This window comes from Manis javanica, chromosome 11, assembly GCF_040802235.1.
Source record: "Manis javanica isolate MJ-LG chromosome 11, MJ_LKY, whole genome shotgun sequence".
In the NCBI taxonomy this organism is placed as follows: domain Eukaryota; kingdom Metazoa; phylum Chordata; class Mammalia; order Pholidota; family Manidae; genus Manis; species Manis javanica.
In genome coordinates, this window is record NC_133166.1 from 55,240,680 (window position 1) to 55,258,992 (window position 18,313).

Below are 18,313 nucleotides of genomic sequence, written 5' to 3' on the forward strand. Positions count from 1 at the left end.
CCAGTCCTCTCAGGATCGCTCACCATCACTCCCCTCCACAGCTCCTGACCCACAGCCTCAGAGGTGCTGCTCTAGAGTGCAGTCATGCATCCACCCTGAGGAGAGCTCATGCTCGCTGGCCTGCTTCTCAGTTGGGGAAACCCACCACCCTCTTTTCTCTATTTTCCTCTTTCAACTCCACCCACCACAACCCCATCCATAAACATGAGCCATCCCTGCTCTATCATCCCAAACTAGAACTTGACAGCTCCCTAATATCCCTCCCACACCTCTCCCAGTGTCCTTATGAAAGGGAGGAAGGTAGGCTGACATCACCACCATCATCCTTATAACTGTGATTGACTCTGGTAACCTAAATCAATGAGCTATTCAGCATTCTGTAATCAGAGACTCAGTCAAGAATGGACATGAGACCCAATTTGAGTCAGTGAGATCAGAGGGAAAATGTTCTTCAAGGAACTTCTAGGGGGAAAACAAAAATCTCCTAGATAATGTGCAAGTAAAGCCTAGAACTTCTGCATCCATTTGCCACCATGAGGAAGCCAGGTGATGTTGTCTGAATAGCAGAAGGGAAGACTTGAAAGACTGGACCAGGTGTTTGATGACATTGGTAAAACCTCAAATCAAACCAACTCAGAAGACCTTCTAATTGGCTGTGCCTTAAATCAACTTCCTTTATTATCTAAGCCACTGGGAAGTAGGTTTCTCACAGTTGGAACATAAAAGACCTAAGGACCCAATGAGGCATCTAGAAATGGTCCAACTCTTAGAAAGGCCTCTCTGGCTGGGGGAAGAATAGCTGATGGCATGGGAAGAGTATGAGAAATATCTACTTAACTTTAGGACCTAACCAGGCTTTTAAAGGAGTTCGGTCTAAAACTTAAAGCAAGGAGCCCTCTATGAGGAAACTCATTCATTTGTCCATCCATCTACTCAGCCACCCATGCACTGAGAAATAGAATTCTATCTCCTGCAGATTCCTCCATAGCTCAGCACCAATATCTAGGCTCCATCCTCACACAAACAGTGCCACCTGTGAGGCTTAAGCAAGGTGATACCCCTGTGTATTAGCATTCTTCAGAGAAACAGAACCAAAAGGATATATATACGAGGAGATTTATTATAGGAACAAGCAGTGTGGTCATGGGGGCCAAGAAGTCCCTTGATCTGTCATCCGTAAACTGGAGAACAAGGAAAGCCCATGGTATAATTCCGTCTGAGTCCAAAGGCCTGAGAATTAGGGGGCCGATGGCTTAAGTCCTGGTCTGAGTCTAAAGTCCCAAGACCCAGAAGCTCCAATGTCCAAGGGAAGAATACAAATGGATGCCCAGTTCAAGCAAAAAGATGAAGTTCACCCACCCACAGGATGAGGGAAATCTTTACTCAGTCTACTGATTCAGATGCTAATCTGTTCTGGAAACACCCTCACAGACACACCCAGAGAAAATGTTTTACCAGCTATCTGGACATCTCTTAGCCAGTCAAGTTGAAACATAAAATTAACTATTACACCCTAGCTCCTGCCTTTTAATAACTCTCATCCCTTTCTTTCCATCTCCTCTGCTATGACCCAAGTGCAGATCCTTCCCATCTTAATTCCCAGCCCACTGAGGCAGCTTCTTCATGACCATCTATCTAATTTGCCTTTTGATAACCTAGTGCTATGAAACATGAATCATTTACTCTAAAACACTCCCTTGATCATTCTAGTCTGGTAAAAAATGCATGCAGAGTATGATGAACTTAATCACACCAGGAATATATTTGTTTAAAATTTCAAAAGAAAAAAAGATAAAGAAGAAAGTCCTTTCTCTGCAATTTTTTTTTCCCCAAGTTTGCCACTGTTGACAAGTATGTATCCTCCTGGACTCTTTCCTAGGTATACAAATATTTCACAGGTTTTTTTTTCAACAAAGCACAGTATGTCTTTATCAAAGTTATTATAACACAAGAGAGGAACTGCCCTGAAATCACATAAAAAAACCTTTCCTGCATGATTCCCTGGGGCCACATTCACTCAAAATAATGGAAATTTAAAATCAACTGCCCTGCTGGGGCAGTGTTCTGAAGCCCACAACTCCCATTTCTGTTGCTGTTGTGTTTCTGCTGTTTGGCTCTCTGCTGACTTAATTAGTCCATGGTATCGTCTGAAGCAACGTCATTTCTATTCCCGTTATGGCCAGAGGCAGTTAGCACAAAACTTGCAACATTTTTAATTCCAATAAAATGATTCAGTTTAATGGGTCTCATTCAGTAACTTCAGAGGTTAGAGCACCCAGAGTCTAAGCTGCAAATAGGAGAGAAGCATTCCAAGGGTGTCTTAGAAAGAGGATTCTTTGGAAGTCTCCATGGCCAGGTCTGAACTCCTGGCAGTTCATGGGGCCTTAACCTCTCAGCCATGCCTAGAAGAGTAGACTCAAAGGTTTGGCTTAAAATTATACAGTTACAGTGCTGGCTTTGGGAGAAAATATTATATCATAATGCCCAATTTGTTATAGTCCAGGCTGAGACTGCTCTCGGTCAGTGACTGGCCCCAAAGCAGCCAGTGGAGGGACTGTGGGTCCTTCTGAGCTGGCCTTCCAACATGGACAAGGTGTGGGAGGACCAGGTGACGCGGAGTCTCGCTGGCCCAGGTTTGAATCTGGCACTTTCAACCTGAACAATCTGCTTAAGCTTTCTGAACCTTGGTTTCCTCACCTGTAAGTGGAGATTATAAAGCCCATGTAAAAGAGTTTGTGAGGACACGTGAACTGCCTGTCATGTAGCAAGACTCAGAGAATGGTATCTGTTAGTAGTCTATCACTGGTTGTTAGACAAGAAGCTGCTGCCTTCAAATAAGTCATTTCTAATGATTTCCCCTAGCAACACCCACTCCCAGACAAAAAGAAACAAATCACAAGGAAGGGGTAGGTGGCCAGGGAGAGGATATATTGACATTGGGAAGGACCTTATGGGGCTGACAGGAGGGAAGGCAGACAAGCCAGACCTCTTGTGATGTTGATGTTGCACGAGGCCTCATGAGGATACGAGGCATTCCTGCTCCCGCCTGGACTGGCTCTGCTCCACGTTCCTCACTTTCCTGAGCCTCTGAGGCTCTGGCTGGGGCTCCTCCTTCCTGGGAAACACAGACGGTCAGCATAGGAAATGTAGTCTAGATTGGAGCTCGCCTTATACAGGACTGGCGAAATCATTCTGCCCAAAAGCAAAGAATATTCTCCCTCTCTCTCTCATACACGCCATGAACATGCACACGCACACGTACACACAGCAAATACACCCTGCATACCCTCCATGTGCTTCATATTCCTTGCTTCCCAATCACCATCAAATAACAGCTAATGACAGAAAAAGCAGAGATGCCTGACTACTTTTCTTTACCCTAATAAAGCTCTCAAAATTCCCTCCTAATCTGAGAGACAGCACTAAACAAATCTATGGAAATTTTGGCTCGGCTAACTGTTTAAGGAAAAGAGACAAGTATTGTTATTATTGTGTGGGCTGTGTTTGCCATCATGATCAGCACTTACTCAGACCCAAGGCAGATGTGCCACTCTGTGATGTATCACTAGGCATATGAAGGATAAATCATGTTGCTTGGTTTTGATTTTATTGGCCCCTTAGAAAAGATGTGCAAAATACATTCTGTTGAGATCTTACAACATAACTCTGCTTATTTTATTAATTCCCAGAGTTTTCCCATTGTTATTTAAAAAGGAATGCAAGATCCACCCCGCTTATATCTATTTTTCTGCCTAACAGATCTAAACAGTAAGCTATCATGAAGAGTCATTCATGATTGGAAGTTCAGAGACAGTATCTCAGTGCTCACAAGACAGTAAGGAAGCCCATCTGATCTGAGCCATTTCCCCTCTCAGGCCTCATGAACAGGTCACTTTGCCAAAATATTTCTGTGTTGGTCAATCTAACTGCTTCTTTTTTTTTTTAAATTAAGGTATCATAGATTTACAAAATCATGAAGGTTTCACATGAACAACATTGTGGTTTCAACGTTCACCCATATTATTGGGTCCCTCCAGGCACCCCATTGCAGCCCCTGTCTGTCGGCATGGTGGGATGCTACACAGTCATTGCTTGTCTTCTCCGTGCTGTACTGCCTTGCCCATGACCTACCTGTATTGTGTGTGCTAATTATAGAGCCCCTTAGTTCCCTTCTCCCTCCCTCCCCTCCTACCCTCCCCACCTAATTCCCTTTGGTAATCTCTGCTCCCTTCTGGGCATCTGTGAGTCTGCTGCTGCACAAACATCCTTTTTGAAAAGAGAAGTATGAGATATGGTAGAAAAATTAAATGGCAGTGAGTAATCTATAAAACTGCAAATGAACATTACAGAAGATCCACTTCTAATACCAACCATGTTCCTTAGCATTAAAATTCTGCTCCCAGAGGTAACTTTTACCCTAAAATTTAAAATACCTTCAATACTAAGGGCTCCAGGGACAAAAATCTGCCACACACTTCTCTTGGGCAGATGAGTGTCACTTAGGAAAGTGCTGTGCCAACCCCCCCACCCCGGGACAGAGAGCTCACGTCTTTCATACTTGCCTGCCCCCTTGCTGGGTTTCACAGACCTGGTAACATTCTCACGGACATTCAGGGAGCACTGCTTGGGCCTGAGTCTGCATTCATATATGAAAACCAAAAGAGACCTGCTCTCTCCCCACACAGACCCACATGCTTTACATGGAGCAGCACTTGTTATATGCTATCAACTAAGAGCGGGGAAAGGCCGAGAGTTCAACATTTTGATGTAAACCTGTCTAGTTTCATAATGATAAGAAAAAGCACTTAAATTTTAAAGGGAAAATCTAAGGAATTCCACAGGAGTGGCAAAACACCTCAAATAATGAAAGTGCAGCGATTTATTTTCTTCTTAAATTGTTCTTCTTTCCTGATATATAAGGTTTCTTAGGCACTTTAAAGTGTGGAAGGTTATCTCTTTTCAGGAAAATGAAAATATATGGGAGTCAACTGATTTGCTTCATTATGTGTTTCCTACTAAAAAAGGCTAATGAACTAGAGGCCGCTGAGTTACATGAAATTCTTTAACTATCATCTGTCATAAGCCCCTAACTCCTCTTGTTTCCTAATATTTATCTTTTAGAAATCATGCCCCAATCATGTTTCTAGGATCCTGTAAAGCAGGGTCTAGAAACACGTTCACATGACACCCACAGGGACAAAAACACAAGGAGAGAGGGAGCCTCAGACGAGGGAGATGCCCGGGCCCTGGTGGGCAGCAGTGGACATCCCTGAAGCAGAAGAAAATGTTAAATCAGGAGACAGGGCCTCAGCCGGGATGGGTCCCAGCAGCTCTGCCCTGACTGGCACTCATACACAGAGAGGGGCCTGGCCTGGCCCTGTGCTGTCACCCAGGTCGGCTGCAGGGCCAGGTGGGCCTAGGGTGTCAGAGCTGCTGGCTGGGATCGGCCTTTCCCTCCTGCCCATGTGCCTGGACAGGTGACATCACTTTCTCCGTCAGAGCAGGTAGGGAGAGCAGTGTTCTGGAGCCCGGCTGGCCTCCCCTCCCCCACCTACCTGCCCTGCCCTGTGGGTAGGGCGCCTGTTGACCTTAGCAACAGAACTCTGCAGGGTTTTTCTAGGTCCCCTCTGACCAGAGACACTGGCATTCGGAGGTAGAGCTGTGGAGGCCCCTCAGCCATGGAGGGCTTGCTGCCTGCCACTGGACTCATGTGCCAGCTGATCCTGGGGCACCTGTTGGGGGCTCTCCTGGTGATCGCTAAGAGTTGGGGATGCCTTACAGCACTCCTTGGAGGCCCCTGGGGGACCCTGGCATGTTGTGTGGGGCTGCTTTTCATGGTAAGCAAAGGATGGAAATCACGACACACCGAGGCTCAAGGCAGAAGCTGTTCTGCCCACCACGAAGTACCTGGAAATCATGGTGACACAGCAGAACGAACAATGTCAACTGATTACACCAGCAGGCCACTTGTGGTGGAGGCCAGTCCTCCCACCCTACAGAGGTGACCACACACCTGAGGCTGTCCCTTCAGATCACTCTGGGCCTCTGGCAGAGGGATGGGGGAGCCAGCCTCCTGCACTTCCCAAGGCCACTGATGAGAAACTGACCCTCTGGACATCACAGAAGGATGGAGAACAACTTGGAGAGAAAATGCTGGATGACTGGAATGGAAACACTGCTTTTCCAGAAAGGGCAGAAGTGCTCGCTCAGGACATCGCAAGATGCAGGCAGAAGCTGAAGGAAAAGGAGGAGGAAAAGGAAGGACTGTTGCGGTCAAACACACATGTGGAGCGCTGTCAGTGGCTGAGACCCTGCTCCATGCCATCCCTGCACTTGCACCCGTGAGACATGTCCTGGATGGCGGGAGCCTGGAAGTCAAGCAAAAGCGGGAAGTGGGGAACTGCAAACACCCTGTGTCCAGGTCAGAAGTGGCACTGAAGGCTGACATGCACGATGCTGACTCCCCTGTGTCCCCTCAAAGCCCTGAGAGAGCCAGATCATTGAGGGAACCAAAGCAAGTGAATGAAGAGCTGAGAAAACAAACAGCCGCCCTCCAGGCAGAGGAATCATATCTGAGGTGTGAAGTCCTCCAGCTGGAAAGTCAACTACTTCAGCTGAAGCTCCAGAGTCTGCTTGAACTACACCAAGAACGTACCATGCAACTTGAGAGCCAAATCGCTAAGGAGGAAAGGAGGTGTGCAGAAATCAAGGGGAAACTCATCAGCTTCTGCAGGAACTGGAGCTCCGAGTTTCAGATTCTCCAGCTGCACAAGATAGCTGAAGACATGGGCAAAGAATTGGAGAGAACCAGGTCCGTCTACCAAAGGGAGTTCCTCTTGCATGAGAAAAAGATTTAGAAAAGCTGGAAGGCAGCCGTGCTGACAAGGAGAAACCTCATGAAGCTAAGAAGAGAAGAGAAGCCTCCTGAAGCTAAGAAGAGAAGGCGACTGCATCAGACAAATGCTGGCCGACGCCCAGGCCTACCTGCAGCCTTTCCCAAGCGGCCCTTCTGCTCCTGTTGCTCCACCTGCAGCCCATGAAGACCACAACCTGTCCCAGGATCCCCTGAATCCTCAGGCCCACCAGGAAGGAGGAGGGTGTCATCGTGAGGGCCCCGGGGCAGGGGTGACCTGCAGGTGTGACTAAGCTCAGGGCAGCCAGTTCCTGACCACCTACAGCCATGGCACAGCTCTGCAGGTGTTCCTGTTTTTAAACTAATTTTGATTTATCTCTTTCAGGTTTAGCTACTGTTATTTAGCTGATACTACAAGTCCCTTATCCAAGTAAGCATAGCATTATAATTTTAAGAGTATTTTTCAAATAAAGTTTCATTTAATATAATTCTTTGGGATACATTCTTTCACATCATAGGAATCTCTAAAATTGGAAGTATTGTATTTTGATTTACATAAAAGCTCCACTGTTCTTTAACTATCATTGGAAAAAAAAAGTAATGCAAGATGATAACTTCAAAAATTATCAAAAATCAAACTACACAGCAGTGTGAGGTCGACACATACAGAATGACAGTCCAGCAGAGAACGCTCCCTCTTATACTGCCTGTCCTGTCACATCCAAAAGCTGGATGTGCCAAAAGCAGAAACTTCTGTCCCAAAATGGACCAACCAGATTCCTTCTCCCTGGAAAGTAAAAGCATGAATGGAAAGTGACTGGAGCTGAGGCATCTTCTACCTGCACCTTGGAGAGAAGGTCCTCCTGCTTACCTTCCCAGGGCTGCTTGGTTCTGGTGCTTTCCAGTGCCCAACTTTCAGTTCTCCCACTGAGACCGGGAGCTATCCCAGTATCCTCCTTTCAAATCCCAGCTGTGCTTCTCCACTTAACCAGTAAGTTCCTGTTGCTTGCCACCAAACGCCTCTCAACTGATTTAAGGGTACTGAGTACAGATTTTACAATCACACAAAGACGGGGCTACAAAATGTCACATTCTTTATTAGTTCAGATCTGATCTTAACTTTTAACTTGAGTCTCCACACACACTCATTGATACTTACACAACAAACTTTCCCCAAATGCTCTATGATGGGTGAAGTAAAAATGTATTCAATAAAAGTTTAAAGTGCCTTCCTTATGCAGATACCTTCTTGACAGGAAAACGTTAGTGTGTAGCCTCCCAGAAATGTTTCTATACAGCTTGTTGTGTGATTTTTAATATGTTGATTGCCTACTATATCCAGAAACTGTATTGGAACTTTGTATCTCCTCTTATTTTATTTAATCCCATAATCTGATTTAATTCTTACAGTTCTCCATGAGGCAAGCATTAATACCCTATTTTACAAACACGAAAAACAAGGTGAAATGACTTCAACATAGTCCAGGTGCTTCACTGACCCTAAACAGCCATGCAGATCTGTTCTTATCTTTAACTAAATGACCCCTAATTGGGGAAAGATGACAAGGTCAAGCACCCTGCTTTGGTCTGTTGGCTTGGCTTTGTCCTCCATGAGCAAGGATATCATTCACAGAAGCAGAGAAGCAAGAGAAACCTTTTAGTTTCTTACCATTTCCTCTTTGCCATCTCAGAATTGTTTTATAATTTTGGTTCCCCTCCACCCCTAAAAAAAATAAAGGTCATCTAAAAAATAATCAATAGTCAGCGATTACCCCTGCTTCTCTCTCTGTTTAATAACCAATAGAAACAGGCAAGCAAAGAAAAATTTTCAAAATAATCTCTTTTTCCCCCAAGTCTTCAGATCTATCTTTCCCCCCTCCTTTCTGTCATAGCTGCTAACTAAAGAAATAGGACCGTTTAGTGCGAAAGCTTTTGAACATTTGAGCTTTTTAGGAATTGTACCTACTTTCCCTTTTTCTACCCCTCTTACTGGAGTTTTTGTGGACATTGTAACATACATGTAACATGGACATGTAACGACATGGAAAAACGGAGGTAGTGATAGAATCTGCAGACAGGAACTGAGCAGAGAGAATGCCATGGAAGAGCTCTGACACAGAAGTCAGGTAATGTATGTTCACATTCCAGGTCTGCCAGGAACTAGCTGTGTACCTTGGGCTCATCACACAACCCTCTGAAGCTCAGCTTTCTCCTCCATCAAATAAGAACAGCCATGAACATCTGCCACCCTATCCCTCCCTAGAAGCTTGTTGTGAAAACTGGACACTCCCGAACCATGAAATAGGGATTTGGGTAAAATGAACTGGATCTTAAAGAGACAGGAAGTTTCAATCAACACAGGGTTTACACCACTGTCATCATCACCATCTCCATCAGATGTTACTAACAGTTTGCTGACAGGAAGCTGGTTTTAGGCAAAGAGACTGGGGTCCAGGAAGCTAGCACATTTTTAACCAGGATCGTATTACTGAAGAACTTCTAGCTGGTTTTCACCTACCTCATTGTTCGAATATGGGGCTACCTCTCTGTTCACTAATCTCTGCAGCGAGGATCTGTCCGTAGTCACCCCGTGCCTTTGCATATTCTTCCAGCCCCTTTCCAGTCCAACAGCGATACCTTTTCCTGGGTAGGAAAGTCCCTCCATCTCCTACTTAGGCTGCTTGCTATTCAAACAGCAGCCCCCTGTGCTGCAGTGAACCCCCAGTTATAAATTACTTACCTGCTGGCCATCATTTTAATGGAAATGGATTTTAAAAAGCAGCAAAGGAATATATTTTCATTTAGAGTTAAAGCATCCATTTTTTATTTGAGTTTGAGTCTGGTCTAGAAGCGATGGCAGAAGAATAGCTCCAAGGCTAATATAGCTAATGATTATGATGGAGATCCCAGGAGCAGCCAATATTTTACTTGCTGCCATCTCTATCCCGGCCTCAATGCCTGCAGTACTTTTTTTTTCACAGCCACTTCCATTAACACCCACCACACATGATGGAACCATTATGATAATATCTGCTCTCAGCAGCCTCGACTGGTCTTGACACATTATCACCCTAAGAGCTAAGCCACGTCACACTAAGTCCTATTTATAATAACCCTTGGCAGGAGCCACCAAAATAAGACCTGACGCTTATGGGCCACCTTTCCATCTGAGGAAATCAGAAAGCTTTACAAGTTTAATTTAACTTCAACATCTATGTGACTGATGGGATGTGGGGCCAAGGGAAGCAGAGGAAGAACAGCATTGCTAACTGCACACTGGGAAGGCCCTGGGCAGTGAGGGACAAGGAATCAACAAAGCCAGTGAGAGTCACCTCCTTCAGTGGGAAACATTTGCGGGGTGAATTTCTTTCAGCCCAAGTGATGAAAAGGCCATGGAGATCCTCTGATCGGCCTCTTCTTAACCTAAGGAGGAAGCCTGAGATTTCTTTTTTCTTTTATCAAAAGAGGGTTAAACTAATCCAACACACTCAAGTGGCTCCTGAAAAGCGTGGTAATCTGCCCATGGGCACATGGCTGCTGAGCTCACAATAATATTCCCTCTACTCACCTGAATTACTTCTCCCCTAAGCCCTGACCTACAACCCCCACCCCACCTTCAAGACTCAGCTTAACATCCTTGTTAAAGCCTTCCTGGACTTCCCTGGTAGCATTTGTTGCTTCCGCCTCCGTGCACTCACATATTTTATATCTCAATAATTGTTAGAGCAATCGATATTTATTGAGCATTTACTAAGTGCTTAATGTGCATTTTACCTACACAATAATATTATGAGGAGGGTACAGTTATAATCTCCATTTTTCAGATAAGTTAACAGGCCCAGAGAGGTTAAGTGACTTTCCCAAGATGGCAAAGCTAGTAAGTACAAGACTCAGTCTGGCTGCAGAGCACATGCTCCAAAAGACCAACACACTGCCTCCTGGCAGCACAGTTGGGAAAGAGGAGATATATTTGTACATTTTCCCCCTCACTGGTTTGTAAGCTGCTATGTGAGAGGTATATCACTTAGGAATCTTTCAGCTGCAAACCACAAAAACCTATCAGAGTAGGTTAAACCACAAGAGAAGCCCAGAGGAAGAGCAGCTAGAGTTGATTAATTCAAGGGGTTGTTGACATCACCAAGGACCCAAGTTTCTTCCATCTTTCTGCTCTGCCGTGCTCATCATGATCCCTTAGGCCCTCTTGCAGTTATGTGATGACTACCCCAATTCTAAGCCTCAAATCTGGACCTGAACTGCAGACAAAAAGTGTTATATCTTTTCTATATTTTTTTTCTAGTAGTACGGACATCTTTTCCAGAAACTTCCCTGTGGACTTCCCCTTAAGTCTCACTGGCCAGAATGTGTCACATGCCTATGCCTAAACCAAACACTGGCAAGGGGACTGAAAGCACCATGACTGGATTAGCCCAACCAGGATTCAGCCTCCTGTCCCCACCAGGCACAGTGAGCAGGATGGGGACCAGGAAGACAGGAAGGTGGGGGGTGAAAAGAAGACAAACACCACTCCAAGAAGCAGGAGATAAGTATGAGAGAAACCAGAAGCCATAACTTACTGCTCTGTTCTTTGGCCTCTAGCATGTGAACAATAAACGTCAGTTGAACTAAATTAGAGTAGAGAAAGAAACTCATGTTCCCAAATGGCCAGTCCAGAATATTTACCGTCATATCCTGTAACTAAAGCTGATGATATGTGCCTGAGACATGTGTCGGCAGTTGCTCTAAAATTTACTAATTCACCAATGCTCCAACCTTTAGATTCTAGTTTCTAACACCAGTGGCTACAGGAACTTTTCAAAAGCAGGTCAAAAAGAGAGCTGCATGGAATAAAGAGGATCACAAAATTGTTAGTTGCAACATAAAGTGTGTTTGTGTCAACCTTGACTTTCTTTCCAGAAACACAGTTGTGTGCATAAAAGTGAGACTCATTCAGGCAGACTGCTTATTTGCAAAGACTATTACATTTTCCGACTTCCTTCTAGCTATCCAGTAGAATTTATCTGGAACAAGGTGTGTTTAAACCTGCCCCTAACAGCCAGATATGTGAAGATGAGATCAGCAAAGCAATTCTTAGGAGATTCAAATCATGGTCAAACAGAGATTCCAAAAAAAGGCAAAGGCTCTCCAAGAGGAAAAATAATGTACTTGGGGGAAGAAAGAGCAGGGAAGAAGGAGGTCACAAATTGAAACTGTGGCCCAGAGAGGTTGGAAAGCTGCTCAAGGTCACACAGCTAGTAATGGCTAAAGCAGGAGTCATACCCGGTTTCAAGGACTATTGTACTCCTCTCTCTGATATGGTCTTTCCCTGTCTTCCTTTTTGTAGAACCATCGAGAAGGGTATATTTGGGGGCCTCTATGTTTGAGAGAAGTTATAACTCAGAAGACCTAGGAAGGACTTGGATTCAAGGAGGCAGAGTAGTAAGAGGAAGCTGTCCGTTCAAGGCTGGCAGGAAGGTCTGAGCTTTCAACAAGAGTTGTACTGGGAACCTTGGGAGGGTCCAGCTGGCCCAGCAAGATAGGGAAGGAAAAGAGCAAGATGGTCAGGGAAGATGCCCATCTGGGGCATAAACAAGGTGCAGTGGGCAAGAACGCCACCTTACTAGGTTTTTCAAGGCCCAACTGACACTTGATGGAGGACAGAAACAGGAGAAGGAGGAGACCCCCACATGGGCAATGGAACAGAGAAACAGGAAAGAAAGGGAATAACGAAAACTATAAAAATAGTGAATGTTCAGTCTTTTAAGCCTTGTGAATAAAAGGGCTAATTTAACATCACAGTAAGCTATCAGGTTAGCTACTATTAATTACTATTAATCATCAGATATTAAATAATTGTTATAAATAGTATTAGCAATACCAATAATACTATTATTGGTGCATTTTACAGATGAGTACATGGAGGCCCAGAAAGACCAAGTCACTTTCTCATAGTAACTCGCCTGGTAAATTTTAAACCCGGACAATCTAGTTGGAGCATTCATTCTCTTAACCATTTCACTTAGTAGCAACCCCAGAGAACTTTTCAAAACAAAATTTAATCTGAGTTGAGTCTACTTTGATTTAACACAGTAATTTTAATGCCTGCTATTTTCCCAGTAGTTTATAATTAGTAAAGAGCTTGTCCTCCATCATTCTGGAATCTCAGCCCTACCATTTACTTGCTGTGTAACTTTAGGCCAGTCACTACTTAAGATTCAGTTTTCCCATCTGTGAAGTGGAAACAATAATATTTGTTGGGAACATTAAAGGAGAAAAGGCGTGTGCAGGGCTTAGCCTTATGCCAAGCCCACAAGAAGCACTCAATAAGTATTTGCTGCTAATGTGGTGGTGATTATATTAATCTAGTGAGACATAACAACCTGTGAGGAAGGTAGGATTTATCCTCATTTCCCAGATGTGGAAACCAAAACTCATAGAAGGGAAATAAGTAACTAACCAGAAAGGCAACGGACAGCAAGTGAAAATGCCAGACCTGGAAAATGCCTGGTTTCTGCTCCATGCCTCCTGTCCTGCTCCAGCCCTCCACTCCACCCCATCTCTTCCCCAACCGGCACTGTTATATGAACATATACGATCTTTATAAGGTTATAAGATCATTCTTCAAATAGAAAATTTGAAGCAATTGGAAGTCAAGGCTCAGAAAGAGGCTCTGAGAAATATTAAGACAGTTTTCAAGGTGAAAATAGGTTACTAAGTCTGGACAGATGAGCGGCACCTTCTCTCAACCCCAGCAACTGCCAGAGGGGCAGAAGGGCCTGAGGTCACACATTGTGATGGACACTAGGCTGAGGAGCCACAGTGGCTCAGCCTTGGATGAGGGAGTAACAGAAGGTGGGAGTGTATTCACTTTACAGATAAACAGAGTTGTGTTTCTAAACACTGTTGAAAATAATCAGCTACCAGGTTAAAACAGCATTCCTCTTTGGCTTTCAGTTTTGTTTTCTCTCTTTGGTTTCCTGTAATTCTGCATTTCAATGCACTTGTTCAGTTTTCTGTTAGTACATCCTGTTCTGGTACCTGGTGCATTCAGTTCTTCAGGCTACAGGCAAAGGGCTATTATAAAGTCAGTCCATCTTCCAAGGTGTGAGATCTTAGCAAACTTCTTTAAGACTCACTTTCTTTGTCAGTACCAGTAGTATGATTGGGAGATTCTGGAAACTGGGGTATCTGGGTTTGAGGTCAGCCATCCCAGACTGGAAACCATGTGCTTCTCCCTACTACAGTATGTGAAACCTTCACCAGTATTTTCTTCCTTTTTAAAGTAAATGAAAATTCTCCTTTTTGTATCTTTTAGCAGTAAGGCGTTTTTAAAAAAACTCTTTGATACATGCTACTTGCAGAGCTTCATTTCAGTAACATTCCAATGATTTATTCAGTAAATCATTATTGGACACCCACTCTATGCCAGGCACTGTGATAGGCAGCCATAACATAACAGAGAAGATGGACTCACACAGTTTATAGTGATCCATCCCTTGTAATTATGCATAGCTTTGTTAACAGCTAAAAAGAGATACACCACCTACTTTGGATTTCCCCCCAGCTTCTAGGACATGGTATAGGCCATGGTAGCTACAAAATAGTCTCAGAATTTAGCTTAACTAATGAATCACCCTGTTAAAAATGTATTCACTTTTTTATAACTAGGTGATATTCTACTTATGCCCACAAGGTGGAGATCTTGTTTATAGTTAACCCAAGCTCAAGGCGCTGCATTCCAAAAAAAGAGAAAAATCTCAGAAATTAAAACAAAAGACAAAAAACTAAAGTCGGTTTATTGAGCACCTATTTAGTGTAATACACTATGTTAGATGGTAAGATAAACAAAAGGTTAATAAGACATAGTCCCTGTCCTCTCAGGAAAGATAGAGGGTAAGGAGCTTGCACAGAGCAGGAAGGTAGTACCTTTTAATCAATTAATATGTTTTGATATATATGTGTGGGAGCCATAGTAATCTCACCAGATAAGATCAATAAAAAGGGATGATATAGCTGTGCTGTACAGAACAGATTCAACATAGACTCCACACTCCAGCCAATATGGAAACACTTGAAAGGCATACAGGGTGAAAGCTGCAAGGACCCAGATGCGGTCTTTTGATGCCTCTGGGTGTCTGCCTTACAATTCTAGAACATTCATTCTTTGGAGAATAAAATATAATCAGTGCCAGCTGATGAGCTAATTGAGTTAAAACCCTTCACATGGTTTCCTTTTTTTATCACCCCAATGGGAGGATAAAAAGAAAGAAACACACCTAAGAAAACATTTCAAATTCCTGCTTTGAGGAGGTGGGTTAAACCGCCACCTCCACCTGCCTCTTACCTGGGAATCTGGGTTTGGAACTAGGCTGCACGGTGGTGCAGAGAGAGGAGGAAGGCTGACTTTTATCCAAGAGCCTTCCTGGTGGGCTGAACCCAAAGGTGGCTGGAAAAGAATATGGTGGTGGAGTTTTGTTCTGTTTGTTTGGGGATTTTTTGTCGTTTGTTGTTCGTCGTTCCTGCACCCCACCCCACCCCACCCCCCAACCATTTCTTTTTCCCTTTAACCATTCAAATCAAATGCAATACAGGGATTTTTTTTTCACTTGTTGAATTGAAAATCACATTTGGGGGATAAAGTGACTGGTTAAATGAGGCTGAGTAAAAAAAATAAGAATGCAGGCAACTAGAGAAAAATAAGGAACTTTCTTGATGAATAAAATCAAGTGGTGTGCTGCCAGGAGACCAGAGTTGGAATCTCAGTTTCTCCACTTGCTAACACTGGGATCTTGAGCAAATCCATGCCTTTTCCTTGACTCAGTTTCTTTCTGGGCAAATAGTATATCTTTAGAGGAATCATTTCTGACACCATCTTCCTCCCCGGCTCGAGGTCGTATCCTGGGTTGTGCTCTTACAGCAACCTAGAAATTGGCTGAACGTTTCCCTAGAAATAAGTTCCATGAACACGGGAAAGATGTGTGGATTTTATTGCTCCCAGACTGACGCTTTGTTGAACTGATGAACCAACAAATGGGAGCTAACTTAGGTGTTCTACTTGCACAGCGATGTTTAATACCCTGTGAGTCCCTTGGGAAAGTAGGAGCGAGCAACCTCCTCAAAGCGCACCAGCTCACAGACACCGGTGGTGACGAGCGAGCTCGGAAACGGGGTGTCGGTTCAAAGTTGTTTGCCACATATGGTGCCACCAACCCCGCTGGTGTCACATCCTCTGTGGCTCGGAAAGATTCCCAGGGATTTATATAAGGTAGGGTGAATCACACCGTCGAAATAGAGAAGGCAAAGGCTCACGCCCCAATCCTCGCCCGGCTACGCCCAGAGCACCCTGAGAGTTAAGTATGAACTTTCCAGGAGGCCAGGCGCTGCCCAGACGCAGGGACTTGGCGACCACTCCAACCCTTGAGAGGGACGCGGGCGCGACCGACCCACCCAGAGCCACTCCTGCCCTGTGCCGCCCCCTACCACGCCCCCACGCTGACACCGCCCGCCGGGCTTCCTCTGGGCCCCGAAATCCCCTACCGAGTGTGGGGCCGCCTCTCCTGCTAGGAAGGAGCCATCGCCGCTTTAAGGGAAAGAGGAGGGGAAGGGGCGGAGGAGTGGGGGGCGGGGAGCGGCGGTTGAGGAGGGGGAGGAGGATCCCCCTCGCTCCCACGTGGTCCGGGCGCTTGTGAATCGCGCCCGCCTGAGGGTCTCACAGCGAAATACAAAAGCAGCTGGGAAGAGGCGGCGAAGCTAGTTCCCAGCGCCGGGCAGAGCCCCGCAGGGCCCCGCAGGCGTGATGGGGCTGAGGCACCCGGAGCTCCCGAGCCAACAAGCTGCCCGGCCCGCCTCGCCGCCGGGACGCCGGCGCCCGGGCTCGGCTTGAAGCAGCGGCGGCACCGGCACGGCCGGGGAAGCATGGGCAGGAGGATGCGGGACGCCGCCGCCACCGCGGGACTCTGGCTGCTGGCGCTGGGCTCGCTGATGGCGCTGTGGGGCGGGCTCTTGCCGCCGCGGACAGAGCTGCCCGCCTCCCGGCCGCCCGAAGACCGACTCCCGCGGCTCCCGGCTGGGAGCGGCGGCTTGGAGCCTGCTCCTCGCTTCCCTCTCCCCCCACCCCTGGCGCGGGATGCCCGCGGCGGCTCCCTGAAAACTTTCCGCGCGCTGCTCACCTTGGCTGCCGGCGCGGACGGTCCCCCTCGGCAGCCCCCGGACAAGCGCAGGCGACACGTGCCAGCCGGACTGCCCCGGCCGGAGGAGCGTGCCGCGGTGCGCGGGGGTATCTTCTGGAGCCGCGGCCTGGAGGAGCAGGTGCCCCGGGGTTTTTCGGAGGCCCAGGCGGCAGCGTGGCTGGAGGTGGCTCGCGGCGCCCGGGTGGTGGCCCTGGAGCATGGGAGCTGCGGGCGCAGCTCCAACCGGCTGGCCCGCTTCGCCGACGGCACCCGCGCCTGCGTGCGCTACGGCATCAACCCGGAGCAAATACAGGGCGAGGCCCTGTCCTACTACCTGGCGCGCCTACTGGGCCTCCAGCGCCACGTGCCGCCTTTGGCACTGGCCCGGGTGGAGACTCGGAGCGCGCAGTGGGCGCAGGTGCAGGAAGAGCTTCGTGTCGCACACTGGGCCGAGGGCAGCGTGGTAAGCCTGACGCGTTGGCTGCCCAACCTTACTGACGTGGTGGTGCCCGCGCCCTGGCGCTCGGAAGACGGCCATCTGCGGCCCCTCCGTGCCGCCGGGGGCGAGCTAGCCAACCGCAGCCAGGCGGAGCTGGTGGACCTGGTGCAGTGGACTGACTTGATCCTCTTTGACTACCTGACAGCCAACTTCGACCGGCTTGTTAGCAATCTCTTCAGCCTGCAGTGGGACCCGCGCGTCATGCAGCGCGCCACTAGCAACCTGCACCGCGGCCCTGGCGGGATGCTGGTCTTTCTGGACAACGAAGCGGGCTTGGTGCACGGCTACAGGGTGGCGGGCATGTGGGACAAGTATAACGAACCGCTGCTGCAGTCAGTGTGCGTGTTCCGCGAGCGGACAGCGCGGCGCGTCTTGGAGCTGCACCGGGACCGGGACGCAGCAGCCCGGCTGCTGCGCCTCTACCGTCACCACGAGCCTCGCTTCCCGGAGCTGGCCGCACTCGCCGACCCCCACGCTCAGCTGCTACAGCGCCGCCTCGATTTCCTCGCCAAGCACATTTTGCACTGTAAGGCCAAGTACGGCCGCCGCCCGGGAACTTAGCTTCACCCGGAAGAAAAGAAGCGGAGACCCCTGGCTGGGGAATGGAGGATGGGGGAAGGGCCGTCGCCCGTGCAACTGCCTGGGACCAGCCGGGCAACGCCCAGCCAGTGGCCCCAGCGCAAAGGGGCTAAAAACTTCAGCTTCCCCCACCTGCCCCTTTTTCTCTCTCCCATGCTGTTTGGTTTCAAAGTTCTGGGAAAATGAACTCATTGAGGCGAGCAGTGTAACATTCCC

At 47.1% G+C, this 18,313-nt stretch overlaps 1 protein-coding gene across 2 annotated transcripts in view; it reads right to left on the minus strand.

The window, feature by feature from the left end:
* PAMR1 (peptidase domain containing associated with muscle regeneration 1) overlaps positions 1-17,304 on the minus strand; it is a 152,504-nt gene extending 135,200 nt beyond the window's left edge. Inside the window, exon 1 of one of the 2 annotated variants that reach the window (XM_037019950.2) lies at positions 17,020-17,304. In XM_037019950.2, the coding sequence (XP_036875845.2) occupies positions 17,020-17,239 (220 nt within the window). In that variant the 5' untranslated portion in view covers positions 17,240-17,304. The remainder of the gene's footprint in view (positions 1-17,019) is intronic. The other variant, XM_073216401.1, reaches the window with a different exon arrangement.
* Positions 17,305-18,313: the final 1,009 nt, after the last annotated feature.